The 19553-nt window shown below is 40.8% G+C and overlaps 1 protein-coding gene across 1 annotated transcript in view; it reads left to right on the forward strand.

Annotated features, from left to right (window-relative positions):
• The window catches only part of INTS8 (integrator complex subunit 8), a 46449-nt gene continuing 35119 nt past the window's right edge, over window positions 8224-19553 (forward strand). The window contains exons 1-7 of the mRNA XM_018058237.1: window positions 8224-8521; window positions 10825-10999; window positions 12639-12779; window positions 13086-13157; window positions 13877-13928; window positions 14984-15166; window positions 18425-18532. Coding sequence (XP_017913726.1) covers window positions 8392-8521; window positions 10825-10999; window positions 12639-12779; window positions 13086-13157; window positions 13877-13928; window positions 14984-15166; window positions 18425-18532 — 861 coding nt within the window. The 5' untranslated portion in view covers window positions 8224-8391. The remainder of the gene's footprint in view (window positions 8522-10824; window positions 11000-12638; window positions 12780-13085; window positions 13158-13876; window positions 13929-14983; window positions 15167-18424; window positions 18533-19553) is intronic.

A 19553-nucleotide genomic window follows, 5' to 3' on the forward strand; every position in this document is an offset into this window, starting at 1 on the left:
GCCTGGCACAGCAGCCAAATAAGTGCTGGCCAGTGGGCTATGAGCAGAAGTGGTGTGTGCAACTTCTTAGTATGTCCTCAAATGAAGGGGAATGCACCCTGCTGTGTCCCACTTACCACCCCCCTCCCGCTTCTGGTAGCTGGAATGTGAACAGGGTGATTGGAGATGGTGCGACCATTCTGTACCAGGAGGTGAATACCAGACCCTGAGGACAAGCAGAGCTACAAAGACGAAAGGAGCCTGGGCTTCTGACATATTACCTCTGGGTCTCTTTCCTGAAAGAGCTATATGGACTTCATCTCTCTTTTATTAAATCTCTTGTTAATTTTTGACCAGCATATGTTCAGTGTAGTTAATGTGAAAGAAATCCCTATCTGGAAGAGATATCTGCAACCCTGTGTCCATTGCAGCCTTATTCACAATAGTCAAGACATGGAAACAGTCTAACTGTCCATCATGTGGTATATAGATACAATCGAATATTAGCCATAAAAAAGAAGGAAATCCTGCCATTTTTGACAACATAGATTGACCTTGAGGGCATTATCCTGAGTGAAATAAGTCAGACACAGACAAATACTGCAAAATCTGACTTATATGTGGAATCTTCAAAAGTCATACTCATAGAAACAATAGAAATGTGTTGCCAGAGATGGGGTGGGTGAGAGAAATGAGGAAATGTTGACCAAACTTTCATCAGAAGATAAATAAGCTCTGAGGATCTTACTATAGCATACTGCAACTAACAATATTTCCTTGAAATTATATATTATATATGTTCTTGAAATTTGCTGAGAGACTAAGTCGTAAAACCCCATAAACAGAAAAGGCAACTATGTGAGCTAACGGATGTGTCACTGTGGTGATCATTTCACAAATATATATGGATCAGATCATCATATTTTACATTTTAAATTTGTACAGTTTTGTCAATTATATCTCAAAGCTGGAGGGACAAAAAGCCAGCGTGAGGTAACTGAGAGGAACCCACAGAAAATAAACATATATGTATTTTGCATTCCTGAGACTCTTTTATTGCACTGTCTCTAAACATTAAGTGTTAAATGTTTTTGTCTCAAAAAAAAAAAAAAACCAAACTCTGAGAACTGCTGAAAAATAGGCAAGTTATAATTAACAGCTATGATTCCACATCTAAGCCCATCCTTTTTAAGTCTGTGGGGGTAGTTTATTCTAGGATCTGGCCTCCTCTTGAGGGGCAAGGTGTGATTTAAAGTGGCTGGCTGCTCCGGTGCCATTGTCATAACTGACTGGCTGCTGCTTCCTGGAGCCTGGGGTGTGTGGCCGGCAGCCAGGCCACTGACAAGATCGGCAGCAGAGGCCGGATTGCAGCCCTCTCCACCCAGGCTTCCCCATTTAAGAGTGTGGTTCACAGAGTTCTTCCTCCAGAAAGCACTCCAGCAAAGGCACCATAAGTGTGGCAGTCAAGAGCCCAGCAGGAAATAGATAAACAGATGAGCAGCACCCTCCAAGAGGTGTGGGCAGCCACGAGGGGTCCGCAAAGGATGGGGCATCACCCAGGGCTGCTGCTGTTAATCCTGAAGAGGCCAAAGGGGCAGAAGATGTATTGGAATCAGGGGAGAGCTATACCCTTGAAGAGGGGCCACTGGACAGGAGCCACTGCCCAAAGTGAGATCCTGTGGGTATGGGCAGGAAGGGGGTTCTTGACCTCTCCCCCCTCTCTCTCCTCTCCTGCCCAGCTTCCCACTGAGTGACTCTAACTGGAAGCCAAAGGCAAGGGCACCCAGGTTGAAACCACCCCTTAGCACTTAGTTTATTTTCTTAGTGATGGACCAGTGGCCCCCCATCCCACCCCGTCACAGATAGGTACCACCTCCTCCCAGTTCTGTTAGGCCAGTGTGGATGATGAAATGCCATCTTTTCTCAGGCAGTGTGAGTTCCTGACAGTATGCTGTTGCTAGGCAACCTGTTACCCTGCATAAGAAAAGCCAGCTCCTACAATTTAATGAAATGTAAAGCACCACTTGCCCACAATAGTAGATATAATGGTCATCTGAATTAAATTCACCCATTTCAGTCCATTTTAGTTCGCTCATTCCTAGAATGTTGACGTTCACTCTTGCCATCTCCTGTCTGACCACTTCCAATTTGCCTTGATTCATGGACCTCACAGTCCAGGTTCCTATGCAATATTGCTCTTTATAGCTTTGGACCTTGCTTCTATCACCAGTCACATCCACAACTGGGTACTGTTTTTGCTTTGGCTCCATCCCTTCATTCTTTCTGGAGTTATTTCTCCACTGATCTCCAGTAGCATATTGGGTACCGACTGACCTGGGGATTTCCCCTTTCAGTATCCTATCATTTTCCCTTTTCATACTGGTTATGGGGTTCTCCTGGGTGTTCATTGGAAGGACTGATGCTGAAGCTGAAACTGCAATACTTTGGCCACCTCATGCGAAGAGTTAACTCATTGGAAAAGACCCTGATGCTGGGAGAGATTAGGGGCAGGAAGGGAAGGGGACGACAGAGGATGAGATGGCTGGATGACATCACTGACTCATGTCCACTCACCGATGGACATGAGTTTGGGTGAACTCCGGGAGTTGGTGATGGACAGGGAGGCCTGGCATGCTGCAATTCATGGGGTCGCAAAGAGTTGGACACGAATGAGCGACTGTACTGAACTGAACAGAAAGCACCACTTGCAAGAGGGATATTGACTTTGGAAATGGCAGCAATATGAGCTCAATATTGCTGAATATCTCTCAGACCCCAGTGGTCAGTCCCCTTGAACACAAGGGATCCTCCAGGTGGTATCATGGTGGTGGAGGAGGTGATGGGGGCATAGCTGTAGCACAGGCAGCCCTGGCGCCAGTGAGAGGCAGGGAAATTGTGTTCATCTCTGGTGCCCCATTTCAGTCTTTTTTTCTACAACTTGATTCAAACTTTTTTTTGCCCTTGTTGTTTTCTTTCTCCCATTTTCAGTCATGTTTGCATTGTGTATAATTCTATCAGTTCAGCTCAGTTCAATCACTCAGTCGTGCAACCCCATTGACTGCAGCACACCAGGCCTCCCTGTCCATCACCAACTCTCAGAGTTTACTCAAACTCATGTCCATTGAGTTGGTGATGTCATCCAACCATCTCGCCCTCTGTCATCCCCTTCTCCTCCTGCCCCCAGTCCCTCCCAGCATCAGAGTCTTTTCCATTGAGTCAACTCTTCTCATCAGGTGGCCGAAGTATTGGAGTTTCAGCTTCAACATCAGTCCTTCTAATGAACACCCAGGACTGATCTCCCTTAGAATGAACTGGCTGGATCTCGTTGCAGTCCAAGGGACTCTCAAGAGTCTTTTCCAACACCACAGTTCAAAAGCATCAGTTCTTCGGCACTCAGTTTTCTTCACAGTCCAACTCTCACATCCATACATGACCACTGGAAAAACCATAGCCTTAACTAGATGGACCTTTGTTGCCAAAGTAATGTCTCTGCTTTTTAATATGCTGTCTAGGGCATCCCTGGTGGCTCAGAGGTTAAAGTGTCTGCCTGCAAGCAGGAGACCTGGGTTCGATCCCTGGGTTGGGAAGATCCCCTGGAGAAGGAAATGGTAACCCCGTCCAGTAGTCTTGCCTGGAGAATCCCATGGACAGAGGAACCTGGTGGGCTGCATACAGTCTATGGGGTCGCAAAGAGTTGGACACGACTGAGCGACTTCACTTGCTATGTTGTTCATAACTTGTCTTCCAAGGAGTAAATGTCTTTTAATTTCATGGCTGCAATCACCATCTACAGTGATTTTGGAGCCCAAAGAAATAAAGTCTGACACTGTTTCCACTGTTTCCTCATCTATTTGCCATGAAATGATGGGACCAGATGCCATGATCTTCGTTTCCTGAATGTTGAGCTTTAAGCCAACTTTTTCACTCTCTTTCATTTTCATCACCGGCTCTTTAGTTCTTCTTCACTTTCTGCCATAAGGGTGGTGTCATATGCATATCTGAGGTTATTCGCTTATTTAGTTAGCAAATATTTATTGGGTGCCTGTTGTGTGCCTAGGTTAACAGTGCAACCGCTGTTCTGCCCCTTCCCACCTACCATCAAGAGTGTAGTCTAGCAGCGAAGTTAGCCTGTTCAGGAATTGCAAGGAGGTGAGGTGAGTGCCCCGATGGGGATGCCCAGTGCTATGGCAGCAGGGAACAGGGCTCAGGGAAGGCCTCGGAGAAAGTCAATGTAAGCATCAGGAATTGGTTTGATAGCTATAGGACTCACTTTTAATCTCTCCAGAGTTCTGTTTTTGGAAGCCTCTATGAAGATGTGATTCAGTTAATTGTAGCAGGATAGCTTATGTAAAGAACAGATGACCTCCAATCACCAGGCTTGTGTTACATGCCTCCTTCCTCACAGCAACGCATCAGAAGCAGGGGGATCTACGCCACCGGGAGACATACTATCCACAAGCGGCCACAAGATGGCAGTGGATCCATCAGCAAAATACTTCACTGAATCATAATTGAACCATATTGTATTGGCTTTTAAAAAATTTTCAGAAAAATATGAACTGAATTTAAATTTATTTATATTTATATGATTTTTCCCATGAAGTTATGGGACCAGATGCCATGATCTTCGTTTTCTGAATGTTGAACTTTAAGCCAACTTTTTCACTCTCCACTTTCACTTTCATCGAGAGGCTCTTTAGTTCCTCTTCACTTTCTGCCGTAAGGGTGGTGTCATCTGCATCTCTGAGGTCAGTGGAAACAGTGTCAAACTTAATTTTTTGGGGGTCCAAAATTACTGCAGATGGTGACTGCAGCCATGAAATTAAAAGACGCTTACTCCTCGGAAGAAAAGTTATGACCAACCTAGATAGCATATTCAAAAGCAGAGACATTACTTTGCCGACTAAGATATGTCTAGTCAAGGCTATAGTTAAAAAAAAAAAAAGGCTATGGTTTTTCCAGTAGTCATGTATGGATGTGAGAGTTGGACTGTCAAGAAAGCTGAGCACCGAAGAACTGACGCTTTTGAACTGTGGTGTTGGAGAAGACTCTTGAGAGTCCCTTGGACTTCAAGGAGATCCAACCAGTCCTTTCTGAAGGAGATCAGCCCTGGGATTTCTTTGGAAGGAATGATGCTAAAGCTGAAACTCCAGTACTTTGGCCACCTCATGCGAAGAGCTGACTCATTGGAAAAGACTGATGCTGGGAGGGATTGGGGGCAGGAGGAGAAGGGGACGACAGAGGATGAGATGGCTGGATAGCATCACTGACTCGATGGACCTAAGTCTGAGTGAACTCTGGGAGTTGGTGATGGACAGGGAGGCCTGGCGTGCTGCGATTCATGGGATCACAAAGAGTCGGACACGACTGCGACTGAACTGAACTGATATGATTTTTCAGAGATCTTTTATGAAAAAATCTTTAGGGTACACTGCCTGTGTGCTCAGTCATGTCTGACTCTTTGGGACCCCACGGACTGTAGCCTACCAGGCTCCTCTGTCCATGGGATTCTCCAGGCAAGAATACTGGAGTGGATTGCCATTTCCTCCTCCAGGGCATCTTCCCCACCTAGGGATCGAACCCACTTCTCTTGTGTCTCCTAGATTGGCTGGCCAATTGTTTACCACTAGTGCTGCCTGGATACATAATAGTAATAATATCTATGCATTCCCCCCCCCCCATTATAACTCTATTTTCCTAGTGGGGAGAACTGATTTCAGAAGGGAAAAGTTAATAACTTACTGGAAAACCAAGAATGCTGGGAAGATATAAGAGAAAATATTTTAAGCTCTCGTGAAGCTTCATATCATGAAGCTTTCGCGGGGAGACTATGACCAGCTACTGCTGTTTACCATCAGCATAAAACAGAAACTCCTACTTGAGTCCCTGTTGAGCACCTACAGAATGTGACCCTTGCAAGATACTCTGTAACAGGTAACCATCATTGTAACAATGTTTGCTAGGATTCCACTTACTCTCCTGATATTTCCACATCTGGTACCATCTCTTTTGTGAATTTTTTTCTTGACATAAAGTTAAGCACTCCAGTGCCTTTCAGGCCCTGTGACAGCCTTCAGGCCCTTTGATTAACAGTTACTACAAGCTTCCGGTCCCATCTTCCTTTCCCTTCCCGCATTCCTTCTCGAAGGGGAGATGTAGCATCCAGCATCCGGGCAAAGTGAGGGGCTGCTGCATGCATGTCGACTTGCCTACTGTTAGAGTTTGCTGGGAAGGGGGCGAGCCTTGTTAGATTGCAGGATTTCACTTTAAAACTGGGACAGTCCCAGCCAAACCAGGAGAAGCTGGTCTCTCTACTGGTGTCCAAAGGAAACAAGGTAATCCAAGAAGGTGTTGTGGAGAGAGAATGATGGAGGAAGTGTGGCAAAATATTAACAATCGAGGCATCTGGGCAAAAGGGGTGTGAGAGGTCTGTACACTGTTCTTGCAACCAACCTGTAGGTTTATTACTATTAAAAAAACACACACACAACAGCAAGGTATCTTCTTTTTGGCCATGCTGTGGGGCTTGTAGGATCTTACTTCTTCGACCAGGGGTTGAACTCTGGGCTCATGACACGCAGCGATGAAAGTGCTGAGCCTTAACCACTGAGCGGCCAGCTAATTCCTGCAGTTCATTTTAGTCGCTCAGCCGTGTCCAACTCTTTGCCACCCCATGAACCACAGCATGCCAGGTGTCTTCTTTATGAAGCAGAATGCTAAGTTTGGCCTCTGGGATCAGCTAAAATGGAAACTCAAGTCCCTATTTTAATACTAACTAGACGTATGATTGCCAACATCCGTTGGATTATCGAAAAAGCGAGAGTTCCAGAAAAACATCTATTTCTGCTGTACTGACTATGTCAAAGCCTTTGACTGTGTCAAAGCCTTTCAAAGCCTTTCACAATAAACTGTGGAAAATTCTGAAAGAGATGGGAATACCAGACCACCTGACCTGCTTCGTGAGAAATCTGTATGTAGGTCAGGAAGCAACAGTTAGAACTGGACATGGAACAACAGACTGGTTCCAAATAGGAAAAGGAGTACATTAAGGCTGTATATTGTCACCGTGCTTATTTAACTTATATGCAGAGTACATCATGAGAAACGCTGGGCTGGATGAAGCACAAGCTGGAATCAAGATTGCTGGGAGAAATATCAATAACCTTAGATATGCAGATGACACCACCCTTATGGCAGAATGTTAAGAACTAAAGAGCTTCTTGATGAAAGTGAAAGAGGAGAGTGAAAAAGTTGGCTTAAAGCTCAACATTCATAAAACTAAGATCATGGCATCTGGTTCCATCACTTCATGGCAAATAGATGGGGAAACAGTAGGAACAGTGACTGACTTTATTTTTGGGGGGCTCCAAAATCACTGCAGATGGTGACTGCAGCCATGAAATTAAAGGATGCTTGTTCCTTGGAAGAAAGGTTATGACCAACCTAGACAGCATATTAAAAAGCAAAGACATTACTTTGCCGACAAAGGTCCATCTAGTCAAGGCTATGGTTTTTCCAGTAGTCATGTATGGACGTGAGAGTTGGAATATAAAGAAAACTGATCGCCGAAGACTTGATGCTTTTGAACTGTGGTGATGCAGAAGACTCTTGAGAATTCCTTGGACTGCAAGGAGACCCAACCAGCCCATCCTAAAGGAAATTCGTCCTGAATATTCATTGGAAGGACTGATGAAGCTGAAGCTCCAAAACTTTGTCCACCTGATGCGAAGAACTGACTCATTTGAAAAGATCCTGATGCTGGGAGGGATTGGGGGCAGGAGGAGAAGGGGATGACAGAGAATGAGATGGTTGGATGGCCTCATTGACTCCATGCACATGAGTCTGAGTAAACTCCAGGAGTTGGTGATGGACAGAGAGGCCATGGGATCGCAAAGAGTCGGACACGACTGAGCGACTGAACTGAAATCTCAGAAATGGAAGTCGGAAAATTGAAATCAACAAAAACAGATTTGCCTAATCACAGTCTGAACCTGTAGCGTTCACTAACTTTTCCGAAGACTCTGAGGCCTGCCGATGAGGGTGTTCTGTCGGCTGACCAAGAAACCGCCGGGGAACAGGGCAAGCCAGCTGAGCGACGCAGCTCTCTCGCAAGCCGTCTCCCAGGGTAACTGGAAGAAGGCGTGGCCTGGACATCGGCCCCGCCCTCCTTCCTTCTCCAACTCTAATAACGATTGGTCTGCAGGCGCGGCGGGGGTGGGGTGGGGGCGGAACCAGGACTCCCCGCCCCGGCTGGGGGTCAGGCCGCCATTTTGGTTTGTGTGGCTTTCCAGGACGTTCCGCGTGCCTCCTCGTTTCCGGGCGGTTCTGCACGTCAGAGGCCCCCGGGGCCCGCGTCCGAGCGTCAGGTTGGAGCCGGGAAGCGCCCCTGGGGGTAGCGGCGGCGGGGGCAGGATGAGCGCGGAGGCGGCAGACCGGGAGGCGGCCACCTCCAGCCGGCCCTGCACCCCGCCGCAGACCTCCTGGTTCGAGTTTCTGCTGCAGGAGTCGCTGTTGGAGAAACACCTGCGTAAGCCCTGCCCGGGTAAGCGCGGCCCCTGCGGCCCGAGGACTGCCCTTGGGGCTCCCGGCGCCCCGCGCCTTCCTCTGCCGCGACCCAACGACCCGGGGAGGCGGGCCTCGGGGCCGAGCTGTGGCGCCGCCCGGTCTCTGACTGGGCATCAAAACTGCCCGCGCGGGGCGCCGCTCCGGGAGGCCTAAGAAAAGTGGGAAACAGAGGCCCTCCCGCGCCCGCCACCTTTCCGTGTTTGCCCGTCTTGTCGCCTCTCAGGTGGCCTTGTGACCGTAACTCGAGTTGGGGCCTCAGCCCTCCCCTGGGGCTGAACCCCGGACAGTTTGGGCGGGGGGTGGGGTCTGCGGAGACATCAGCTGTTCAGAGGCTGGTCCTGACGTTGAATAACTATGTTAGGTCCCTATTTTAACTGTTTTATTCCTCAACGAACGGATTCTGCTGACTCAATTATTCCACAGTTGGGCTGTAAATCAAAGCGAAAACTTCTGAAAGCAGAAAACGCTGCCACAGTTGCAAGATGGTTATTGTATAATGATGTTCATGATTGATACCGCAGTTCAGGAGTGCTGTTTAGGGAGGGTGGGAAATAACAGGTATTTCTGGAAAGAGGTGATGGCTGAAAAGGTAGGTTCCTTGGATGATAAATTGCTGACAAGAGTTCGAATCCAGATGTGGCTTGTTCAGTCTAATCCACTGGCCTGAACTGGTGGAGACTCCTGTGCGAGAAGTTGGTGTACTTCACGTGGGCGGTTTTACCACTATATTGCATTAATGTGCTTTTAATTCAGTGCTTTTGATGAACGTTTGTTGAGTGTTTCTGGGTGCCAGGCTGTGTGCTTCGTGCTTCATAGCTGCATTCTCGTTTAATTCCGTCTTCGTGATAATCCTGTGAGGTAGGTGATCCTCTATTTTGCATTGACAGGAACAGGTGCAGAGAGGTAACTTGATGCAAGTCCCACTAATTAAGCGTTAAAGCAATAATTTTAAACATGGTATTTCTTTCCCCTAATTGACAATTGTTGTTAGCTGAACTGAAATCTGTAACCATTATGTTCTGTCGTCTAAAGTGCTTTCGTCTGCAAAAATCTGTTATCTTTCCTTCTTACCTCCTTCCTGATCTTTCGTTTTAATAGCCAGGCACACTTCTTGTGAATTATAATCCTTAGTCATTGTAACTACACAACTGTTTGGGTCCCCTTTTTTACCCCTTAACAAATCAAAAACATTGATTTGTAATGTTTTAGGTGTACAGTGAAGTGATTCAGTTATATGTAGACACCTGTTCCTTTTGAGATTGTTTTCCATTGTTTATGTGCTTATTTGCTCAGTCATGTCCGATTCTTGCGACCCCATGAACTATAGCCTACCAGGCTCCTCTGTCCATGGGATTCTCCAGGCAAGAATACTGAAGTGGGTTGTTACAGGTTATTAAAATAACCTATTGGAGTATAGTTCAATATCGAGTATAGTTCCCTGTGCTATGTAGTTTTGATATATTAATATTGAATATAGTTTCCTGTGCTATATAGTAGGTCCTTGTTGTCTGCCTTATGTATATTCATGTGTATCTGTTAGTCCCAAGTTCCTGATTATGCCTGCCCCCCAGCCCCTGTGGTAACCATAAATTTGTTTTCTTTCTGACTCTTATTTCTATTTTGTAAGTAAGTTCATTTGTATTTTTTTTTTGATTCCACATAAAAGTGATGTCATATGACATTTGTGTTTCACTGACTTACTTTACTTAGTATGATGATCTCTAGATCCATCCACGTTGCTGCAAGTGGTATAATCTCATTCATTTTTATGGCCAAGTGTTATTTCACTGTGCATATGTACTGCGCATTCTTTATCCATTCATCTGTCAGTGGACATTAGGTTTCTTCAGTGTATTGGCTATTGTAAGTAGTGCCACTGTGAACACTGGTGTGATGTATCTTTTTGAATTAGAGTTTTCATCTTTTCTGGACATATGCCCAGGAGTGAGATTGCTGGATAATATTAATTAAAGTTATTTTCTATTATAGGTTATTATTTCCATTCCAATAATTGTTAAAAATTAATTAATTTTTTAAACTAACCTCTGTATTTTTTTCATATTTGTAGACTTTTAGACGGTGGCCGTTCTCTCGATTGTGAGTTGATTGATTCTTCTGTGTAGTTTGATTTGCATTTCTCAAATAGTGATACAGAGTATCTTTTCAAGTGCATGTTGGCCTATTTGGATTCCTTTTGTGGCCAGAAAACAATAGGGTGAATCCTTTTGCATCTTTGTAATTAGACCTTAAGTTCAAGAATTGCTTTCTTTTAAATCCTAGATCCTGCACCAGTTCAGCTTATAGTCCAGTTTTTGGAACAGGCTTCCAAACCTTCAGTTAATGAGCAAAACCAAGTTCAACCTCCACCTGATAACAAGAGAAATCGTGTTTTAAAGCTACTTGCTCTTAAAGTTGCTGCACATTTGAAATGGGACTTAGACATACTAGAGAAAAGGTATACAAGATTTAAATGAATTAAAAAAAAAGATTTAAATGAATTTATTTTGAGAACTGTTAGATATTTTGGTTTATTTCAGTATGTGTTCTTGTAATATGGGTCTTTAAAGTGAAAACTATTTTTCTATGAATTCTTGGTAAAATATAGAAGTATTTTTCAAAAAGTATAAGAAAATATTTGACTGTTGAATGAATTTAAATCACCTTTTAAAGTATAAACTTGGTGTTACCAATAATGAGCCCGTTTGTTATTATTCTTATTTTTTTGATGTGATAAGTAGAGAAAATCCACGCCTAAACAGTTTTAAATCTTCATTTTACTTTTACATATCTGAAGAAAATAAAAATTAGTGATGAATCGTATGTAATATTATGGTACATATTATCTTTGTTGAATAATTCATTTAATTTTACTGGTCATAAATCAGTCACTGTCTCTTAAACTTTTAAACTATCTTACTAGAATCAGTGGTTATTTGTTTATAAATAAATATTTCAAGTGCATTGTTATATAATGATTTGTTTTTACCCCCTTCTCACAGTTTATAGAGAAATACTTTATAGAATATTTGGAGAAATTCAGAAAATAAGAAATAATAGGGGAGGGGAAAGAAGTGTTTTTAACATTTTTGTGTAATTTTTGTTGTTTTCCTCCATATATTTTTAAACAAAGTTGTGAACATACCTTGTATACTGTTTTGATTTTTGGTTATTTCATATAGCAGGATATCATGAGCATTTCCCCAGTTTGGTTTTTGGAGATTATCCATTGTATAGATAATTTATTAATTGTTCCTCTATTGACAGTTTTTTAGTTTTTCTCTAGTTTTTCACTTTTATAAATCATAGAGCTTTAAAATGTCTTTGTCCATAAGCTTTATATGAATTTCGAGTTGCGTCTTTAGTATAGATTGTTAAATTGCCAGGTCAAGTGGTGTAAACATTGTTAAAGCTCATTATGCATATACTGGATTGATTTCCAGAGAGTTATCGTTTATACTCGCACTAGTAGTATTTGAACACTTTTTTCACCATATATTTTCCAGCATTAAATATTAGGATTAAAAAAAAGGTTTGTTCTTTAAGGAGGAGCTTATCTGTTAATAGACTCAAGGCTTATCACCAGATAGCAATGTGTGCAAAACAATATGATGTATATGATAGAGTTGGAAAATTGAGCACTTGACTGGATATTTAATGATAAACAATAATTTATTAGGTGTGAAATTTATACTGTCATTATGTTAGTCGGTAATTTTTCGGAGATATGTTCTGAAATACTTGGGAAGAAATGATTTACTATTGGGAATTTGCTTTACAGTAATATGGAAAGGAGGGAAGTGTGTGAGAGTAGAGATGAAACAAGATTGGCCATCAGTTGCTAGCTGTTGAAGCTGGATGATGGGCACATTGGTGTGTATTATATTATTCTGTGTACTTTTGTATATATTTAAATGGTTTTTGTAAGAAAAGCTTAAAAGTTCTTTTGGTAAATTTTCATTTACGTTGTTGAGACAGGTTAATAGAATGGCCCTGTGGATTTATTACTAAAACAATATAATTATTTTTAGCAAAGTACCGAATTGTGCATTGCGTCCTTGCACAACTTACGTGTCTTTTGATTCTTCCTTTTTAAGTTTGTCTGTTCCAGTATTGAATATGTTGTTGAATGAACTGCTGTGCATCAGTAAAGTTCCTCCCGGGACAAAGCACATAGATATGGATCTGGCCACTTTACCTCCAACCACTGCCATGGCCATACTTCTCTACAATAGATGGTAAATGTTTCATAAACCTAAAATGTGTTGGGCAGCCTTTCTTTAATTGCATTATAACTTGAGGGATGTGCTTCTAAGTCATTCCAGGGATCTCTCAGAGGATCTTGGGAATAGTGAATCTGATGGTGGAGAAAATTATGACTACATAGATGAAAAGCTTTCTGATAGAGAAGTGGATGACTTATAAAGTTTTTATTATATGTCAGAATTTTGGATAGTTTATAAGTCTTCTAGGAAGTACTACAAAAATACTTGAAGTGACATTTATAATGTATTAAATTTTGTTTTTGTCTTTTTTTTTTAAAGGGCAATTAGGACAATTGTTCAAAGTAGTTTTCCTGTTAAACAGGCAAAACCTGGACCTCCTCAGTTAAGTGTGTAAGTTGGCCAATAAAGACCCTTACTTGGCACTTTTTTGTCAGGTTTTTTTTTTTTTTTTTTGGTAAGTTTTTAAGAACTCTTGGTACAGAAGGAAAAAAGCAGAAATCAGGGCAGAAGGCCTGCATGCAGGTAGGTTTGGAGGGGTTAGAAGAGTGAGAGAATCAGACAGGGCTTTGGATAATTAGAGTAGAGAGCTCTGAAAAAGGAGGGGAGCACTTTGTAAACTGTGCCTTTCATCTTAATGTTAGCTGACCTGCTTTCAGGAATTAAAATTGTTTTCATTTAATTAAATTTACATGAAAAAGATATGTTTGTTCTGTATGTGGGAAATTTTAATTTAGAGTGCAAAAGTTAAGTACAATAGTTTGATCAGGTCTGGAGTTTTAAACCTACTTCTTACATTCCAAGTAGTAGTAATTTACCCAAATTTGGAGCTAGAGTGTACATCAAGTTTCTAACTTGATGTAAATAAGCTTTTGCTGCCAGAAAGTTTTTTTTAAACTGAGTTTTTTTTTTTAATGCAAAGCAAATGAAAAAATAATGGTAAATAAAGGAGCATCATCATAATTGAGTTTATTTTTGAAGCATGAAAAGAAATAGCATTAAAAGCATTTTTATTTATTTAAATTCAATCTCACTGTCAAGAATGATCTTTAAGTTTTGAATTTTCAGTCTTTCAAGTAATATTTGATACTCTTCTATCATTTCTCTTTTAGTATGAATCAGATGCAACAGGAGAAAGAACTAACGGAAAATATTTTGAAAGTGGTGAGTATAGGTATCGGTTACACCGTAACCTTTCTGGGATGTATTATATTTAGAGCATGTGTATATGCTTCTTCTAATCTTATATATATTAAGAGTTGGCTTGCTTTAGATGTGATAACATTTAGACTTTGTTAGAACATAATTTGATAATACTCTAAATTGACACTTTAATGTTGATGAGAGTACTTGGCTACTAGTTTTGTTGTCAGATATTTCATAGTGCTTTAGCAGATGTGAGAAGTCACTCTTATAGGTGTTTTCTTTATATTCTTTCATAAATTCTGTAGTAAACGTGTATCTTAAAATTACTTTTATTTTAAAAATGATTTTTTACAAATTTTAGTTTATTTTTACTCTTTTTTTGGCCATGCTGTGTGGTGTTTGGGATCTCAGTTTCCCAATCAGATTAAATCCAGGCCGCTGCAGTGAAAGTGCCAAGTGCTAACTACTGGACTGCCAGAAATTCCCTAAAACTACTTTTATATTCAGAAAAATACAGTTACTTTTTAAATTGCTTTGGTCAACATAAAAGTAGAAACCATAATTTAAAAATGATCTCTGTAATTCTTTATTTAATATACAATATATCAGAGATACCACCCAAAGTGCAGAGGCTAGGAAAGGAGAAGGAAGGTAACCATCTGTATCTATATACAACAGATAATGTATTTTGAATGTGGAAGCAAAAAATGTGTCATTTTATTATTATTATTTAATGCCTAGTAAAAATGACTGGCACATCAAAGCATACAAAACATTTCTTGAATACATCAATGGAACGGTACAAATCTTAAACATTTTTCATCAGTAACTTTTATATAAAAGAAAGATGTCAATCTTCCAATTTGTGTTTTCAGTTTCACAATAGGAACCTTGTGAATTTTAAAATCGTAAGATAATTTTCACAAATATAATTTCACTCTTGCTACGTTAGATGCATTTTTAAAATAGACTAGTACATTAAGCTGCTAAGTATCCTATAAATATTTTTTGGTTGATATAGTCCAGTATTGCCATTTTTGTATTTTAAAAATTTGCTTATTGAACTTTTGTAGCTAAAAGAACAAGCTTCTGATTCTATACTGGTACTAGAGGCAGCCCTTAAGTTAAACAAGGATCTTTATGTCCACACGATGAGAACACTGGACTTACTGGCCGTGGAGCCAGGCATGGTAAACGGAGAAACTGAGAGTTCCACTGCTGGACTGAAAATCAAAACCGAGGAGATGCAGTGCCAGGTATTTATTTCAGTGTTTAGTCAATGCATGGCAAATTTTTGGAAAATCTTACATAAAATCATCCTTGTATTTTTAATTAGAGCTTATTTCTGCCCTTGTCCCTTTGATTCTACTTCCGATGTTTATTAAAACTTTGCATTATAGTTAATTGTGAATTTTATAAGACCTCCCTTGAACATTTTCTGAAAGAAATGCAAGGAAAATTTCATACGATCTTTTGTTTCCAAACTAGTTTCCCCGTTATATTTAAGAGACTGACAATGCAGGGAGTAATAATATGAATGAACTGACTTAACAGTTCATTCACATTATAAGAAATCTAATCAGACTGAGAAAACAGAACAAAACTGATATTGTGCTAGATCTTGAAAAATGTGGGCTCCTAGAGAAATACCCAGTTTTTCAAGGATCTTAAGGCTGCCTGCTCTCCGTAACTCTGTACCCTAGTTCCTTTGCTGCTTTCAGTTGTTTTTTGTTGTTAGATATTTTATGTGTTGATAGCTTCTTTTTCCCTGCTTGATTGTAAACTCTTTGAGGTCTCTCTCTCTTTTTAAAAATATATTTGTATTTTGCATCTTCCGTACTTTCTAGCACAGAATCTTGAGTAGAATAGAAATTTTAAGAGTTAATGATTGCCTGTGGAGGGCCACTACGATAGAGCCTTTCATGTTCTATATTTTCTTCATTGTGTGAACTGGCATAACATTTTTAAAAGTTAATCTTTTTGGCTGTGCTGGTTCATTGTAGCTGCTTGCGGGCCTTCTCTAGTTATGCCGAGTGGAGGCCACTCTCTACTTACGGTGGCTTCTCTTCTCGTGGAGCACGGGCACTTGGGCTTGAGTAGTTGCAGCTCATAGCCTCTAGAGCACAGGCTCAGTAGTTGTGGTGCATGGGCTTAGTTGCCCCAAGGTGTGTGGAATCTTCCTGAACCAGGGATCCAACCCATATCCCCTGCATTGGCAGACAGGTTCTTAACCACTGGGCCACCAGGGATGTCTGGCATGACTTCTTTTATCACTATTTCCCAATCTTGAAAGAGCAGAAATACCTCTGACTTTAAAAGGGTTGAGAGGTACCTTTTCAGATTAGCTGGTTCTGGAGTTAAAGATAATCCCTTCTCAAGACTTGCTGAGATGGAGTCTCATCGAGTAGGAGTCATGAGGCACTGCAGTTGCTAACCACTTGAAAGGCTCCCCAGTGGCTCAGCAGTAAAGAATCTGTCTGCCAGTGCAGAAGACGCAGGTTCGGTCTCTGGGTCAGGAAGATCTGCTGGAGAAGGAAATGGCAACCCCCTCCAGTGTTCTTGCCTGAGAATCCCATGGACAGAGGAGCTTGGTGGGCTGCAGCCCATGGGGTTGTGAAAGAGTTGGATACGACTAAGCAACAGTACAGCAACAACAACTCTGTCTTGGCCTGGAAAGGGGAATATGTATCTATAATATGTGTGCATATATAGATGTGCTTGTGTGTATATAAATCTTTACAATACACATACTTTATTTTAAACTTTAGCAAAAAAAATAAATAAATAAACTTTAGCACTCCTTTACCCTAGATGGAAGGAAGCACTTTAGAATGAAAATCTGCCTAACATTAAGTATGGACTAAATAGTGTAAAGCAGTATTCTAGAGGCTGAGGAAGAATTAATCTTGATTTGTTGAGCAGGACAGAATAGTATCTATAGTCCGTATCAGTGAAGAGTAGTTTGGTCAGGAGTATCGGAGACTTACACCTTAGGAATTTGAAAAAGGAATGAGTATCTGTTGGCTTAGGTTGGTTTGGTGCAAATGGAAATAAACGATGTGGAATGAAATTTATTTCTATATCTGATGTGAATGGGGAGTTGAGAAGACTGGTGTGTTAGAAATAGAGAAGAATAGAGAGGTTTGGAGAGAGAAGGTAGTCCAGACCTTTAAAATCAGTCCGTGGGGTTTGAATTTTCTCCTCCTCAGGGGAATAAGTTGAAGGCTTTTTTAAAAAGTCAGATTGAGAAGACAGAGCAGTCAGCCTTGTGAGGAGTAAATTTGTGATAGAATATTAGGAACCTCAGGGTCTGGCTTCAAGTCTAGACTCTGCCAGTGCTTGTTTATATGCTTTCAAGTAGAAATGTCGCTTTCTGGGCCTTAGTATTCTTGTTCATAAAATGGCCAAGTTCAACTTAGTCTTTGAATTCTGCATTAGGTAAATCTAGGTGTCTGTTTAAGAATGCTCCTGGAAAAATGTACAGATTCTGTTAGACAACTGGAAATGAGCTATCATTTTATACTCATTCGTTCAGATTTTTCAGTATTTTATTCTGGCCAGTTCTTTGATAGTACACATTTGCCCCTCCTACCCTTTTGGAGACACCCCTGTGGCTGTCCCCTTTTTCATTGTTAGAAGAATCCCCTACCTTCTGAGTCTTGATGGGAGGGAGACCCTGTTTCCTGTAATAAAACTGACAACTCCAAATATTCGTGTTCTCTAGCCTTATCCTGGTGGAGGTGTGACAGAGACATTTAGACTGAATTAAGAGCTAGCTGGGCTCACCTGGTGGCTCAGCAGTCAAGAATCTGCCTGCAAATGCAGAAGCCACAGGAGATGTGAATTTGATCCCTGGGTTGGGAAGATCCCCTGGAGAAGGGCATGGCCACCCACTCTAGTACTCTTGCCTGGAGAATTCCAGGGACAGAGGAGCCTGGCGGGCTTCAGTCCATGGGGTCGCAAGGAGTCAGACACTACTGAAGCGACTTAGGACACACGCAGGAACTTGCTAGTGAGTCAGCGAAGTGGGGTGATGGAGCATCCATTGTGATGGTGAGTGACTCCAGCAGTGACAGGTAGGTCTAGGTCGGGCAGTCCCGGCAGGAGCGGAGCTGCTGCTTTCAGTGTCTGGTCCTGCTGGCTGCAGTTGCCAGGATCTGTGGCATTGGCTGTTGAGATGGCTGCGCAGTGTTTCACTGCATCAGTTGCAGCTCTTGTTCTGGCTGCTTGCCTCCCATCCCCCGTTTGTTTTCCAGGCCTGATTCTTTGGCTTTCCCAATAATTCTGTAGGCCACCTGAGGTCTTACCAGTAAGTCCTCTTAAGTCAGTCAGAGTTGATTTCTGTTGCTTGTGACTAAGAACGTTAACTGTTTTACTGCTCATTGAAATGTTTTTTTTTTTTCTTTTTTGCTACGTGTGTAACTATGTTGCTGAGATAAAGGTGATTTTGAGTTTTGTCAGCTCTTAAGTTCATGAAAAATCACTGAGCAAATTGGTATTCATTACCATTTTAGGTGTGTTATGATTTGGGTGCAGCATACTTCCAGCAAGGCTCTACAAATCCAGCTGTCTATGAAAATGCCAGAGAAAAATTTTTTAGAACCAAAGAACTAATTGCAGAGGTAAATACAGTCATAAGTCACGTGATTTTCAGTCCTTTAAAACATCTGTATATTTTTTGGCTTTCGTTTTTTTGATGATTAAAAAACTGTTCATTGTAGTAAATTTGATAGTTCAAAAAACTAATGGAAATATTTTAAAAAATCTGTAATACTACTGCCTGGAAATAATCCCCTTTGCAGTTTTAGCTTTTGTTTTTTTAACAGTTTTTTTGTGTGCTAAAATGTTAGAATAGATATTTTAAATATATCTATCCTATTCTGTTATATATAGATGTGCTGTGATTTTATCTTCCTAATGGTTGAGCATTTAGATAGTTTGCTGTTCTTATTTATTATAAAGTTGCAAAATTTATATCTCCAAGCATAAATTTTTGTTTGGACATTAGATAGAGTTAAATTCCTGCAAGTAGAATTACAATGTCAGTGGTCATTAATTTTTTTAAACGATGTAATATACAAATTGATTTCTGGTACATATCTGGGTACAAATTGATTTCCGAGGGCTCTGCTATTAGCAGTGAAGTTTTTTTAATTGCTAATTTGATATTTATCTAGAATATCTTTTAAAAATTTGTGTTTCCTTAATTCCTAGCAGGGCAAAGATTTTCATGTGTTTATTGTTTACATTTTTCTTTCCATGATTCACACAATTGAATTTTAAAGTATATAACTAGGTTTTTATATGCCTGGTGGCCAGAAAAATTCCCACTTCAATCTTTCCTTTCTTCACCAGAAACACTGAATAAATGCACTAGAGATGTCTTTTATTGGGAATTCTCATTTTAATTTGCCTGGGGAACTCATTAGATTTCTAATTTTATGGCATTTGGGATATAGTAATTTAAAACTTTAATTTTTTTTTGTTTGGGAATGCATGTAAGAATTAAAGATTTTAAAATTTAAAAAATAAATAAATAAAATTAAAAAAAAAACTTTAATTTTTTAAAAAAGTATGTCTTAAAAAATTTTTTTTCTGTTTTGGTGGAAATATTTATTTTTTCTGGTTGAGTGAAGATTGAGT

This window comes from Capra hircus, chromosome 14, assembly GCF_001704415.2.
Source record: "Capra hircus breed San Clemente chromosome 14, ASM170441v1, whole genome shotgun sequence".
Taxonomy (NCBI): domain Eukaryota; kingdom Metazoa; phylum Chordata; class Mammalia; order Artiodactyla; family Bovidae; genus Capra; species Capra hircus.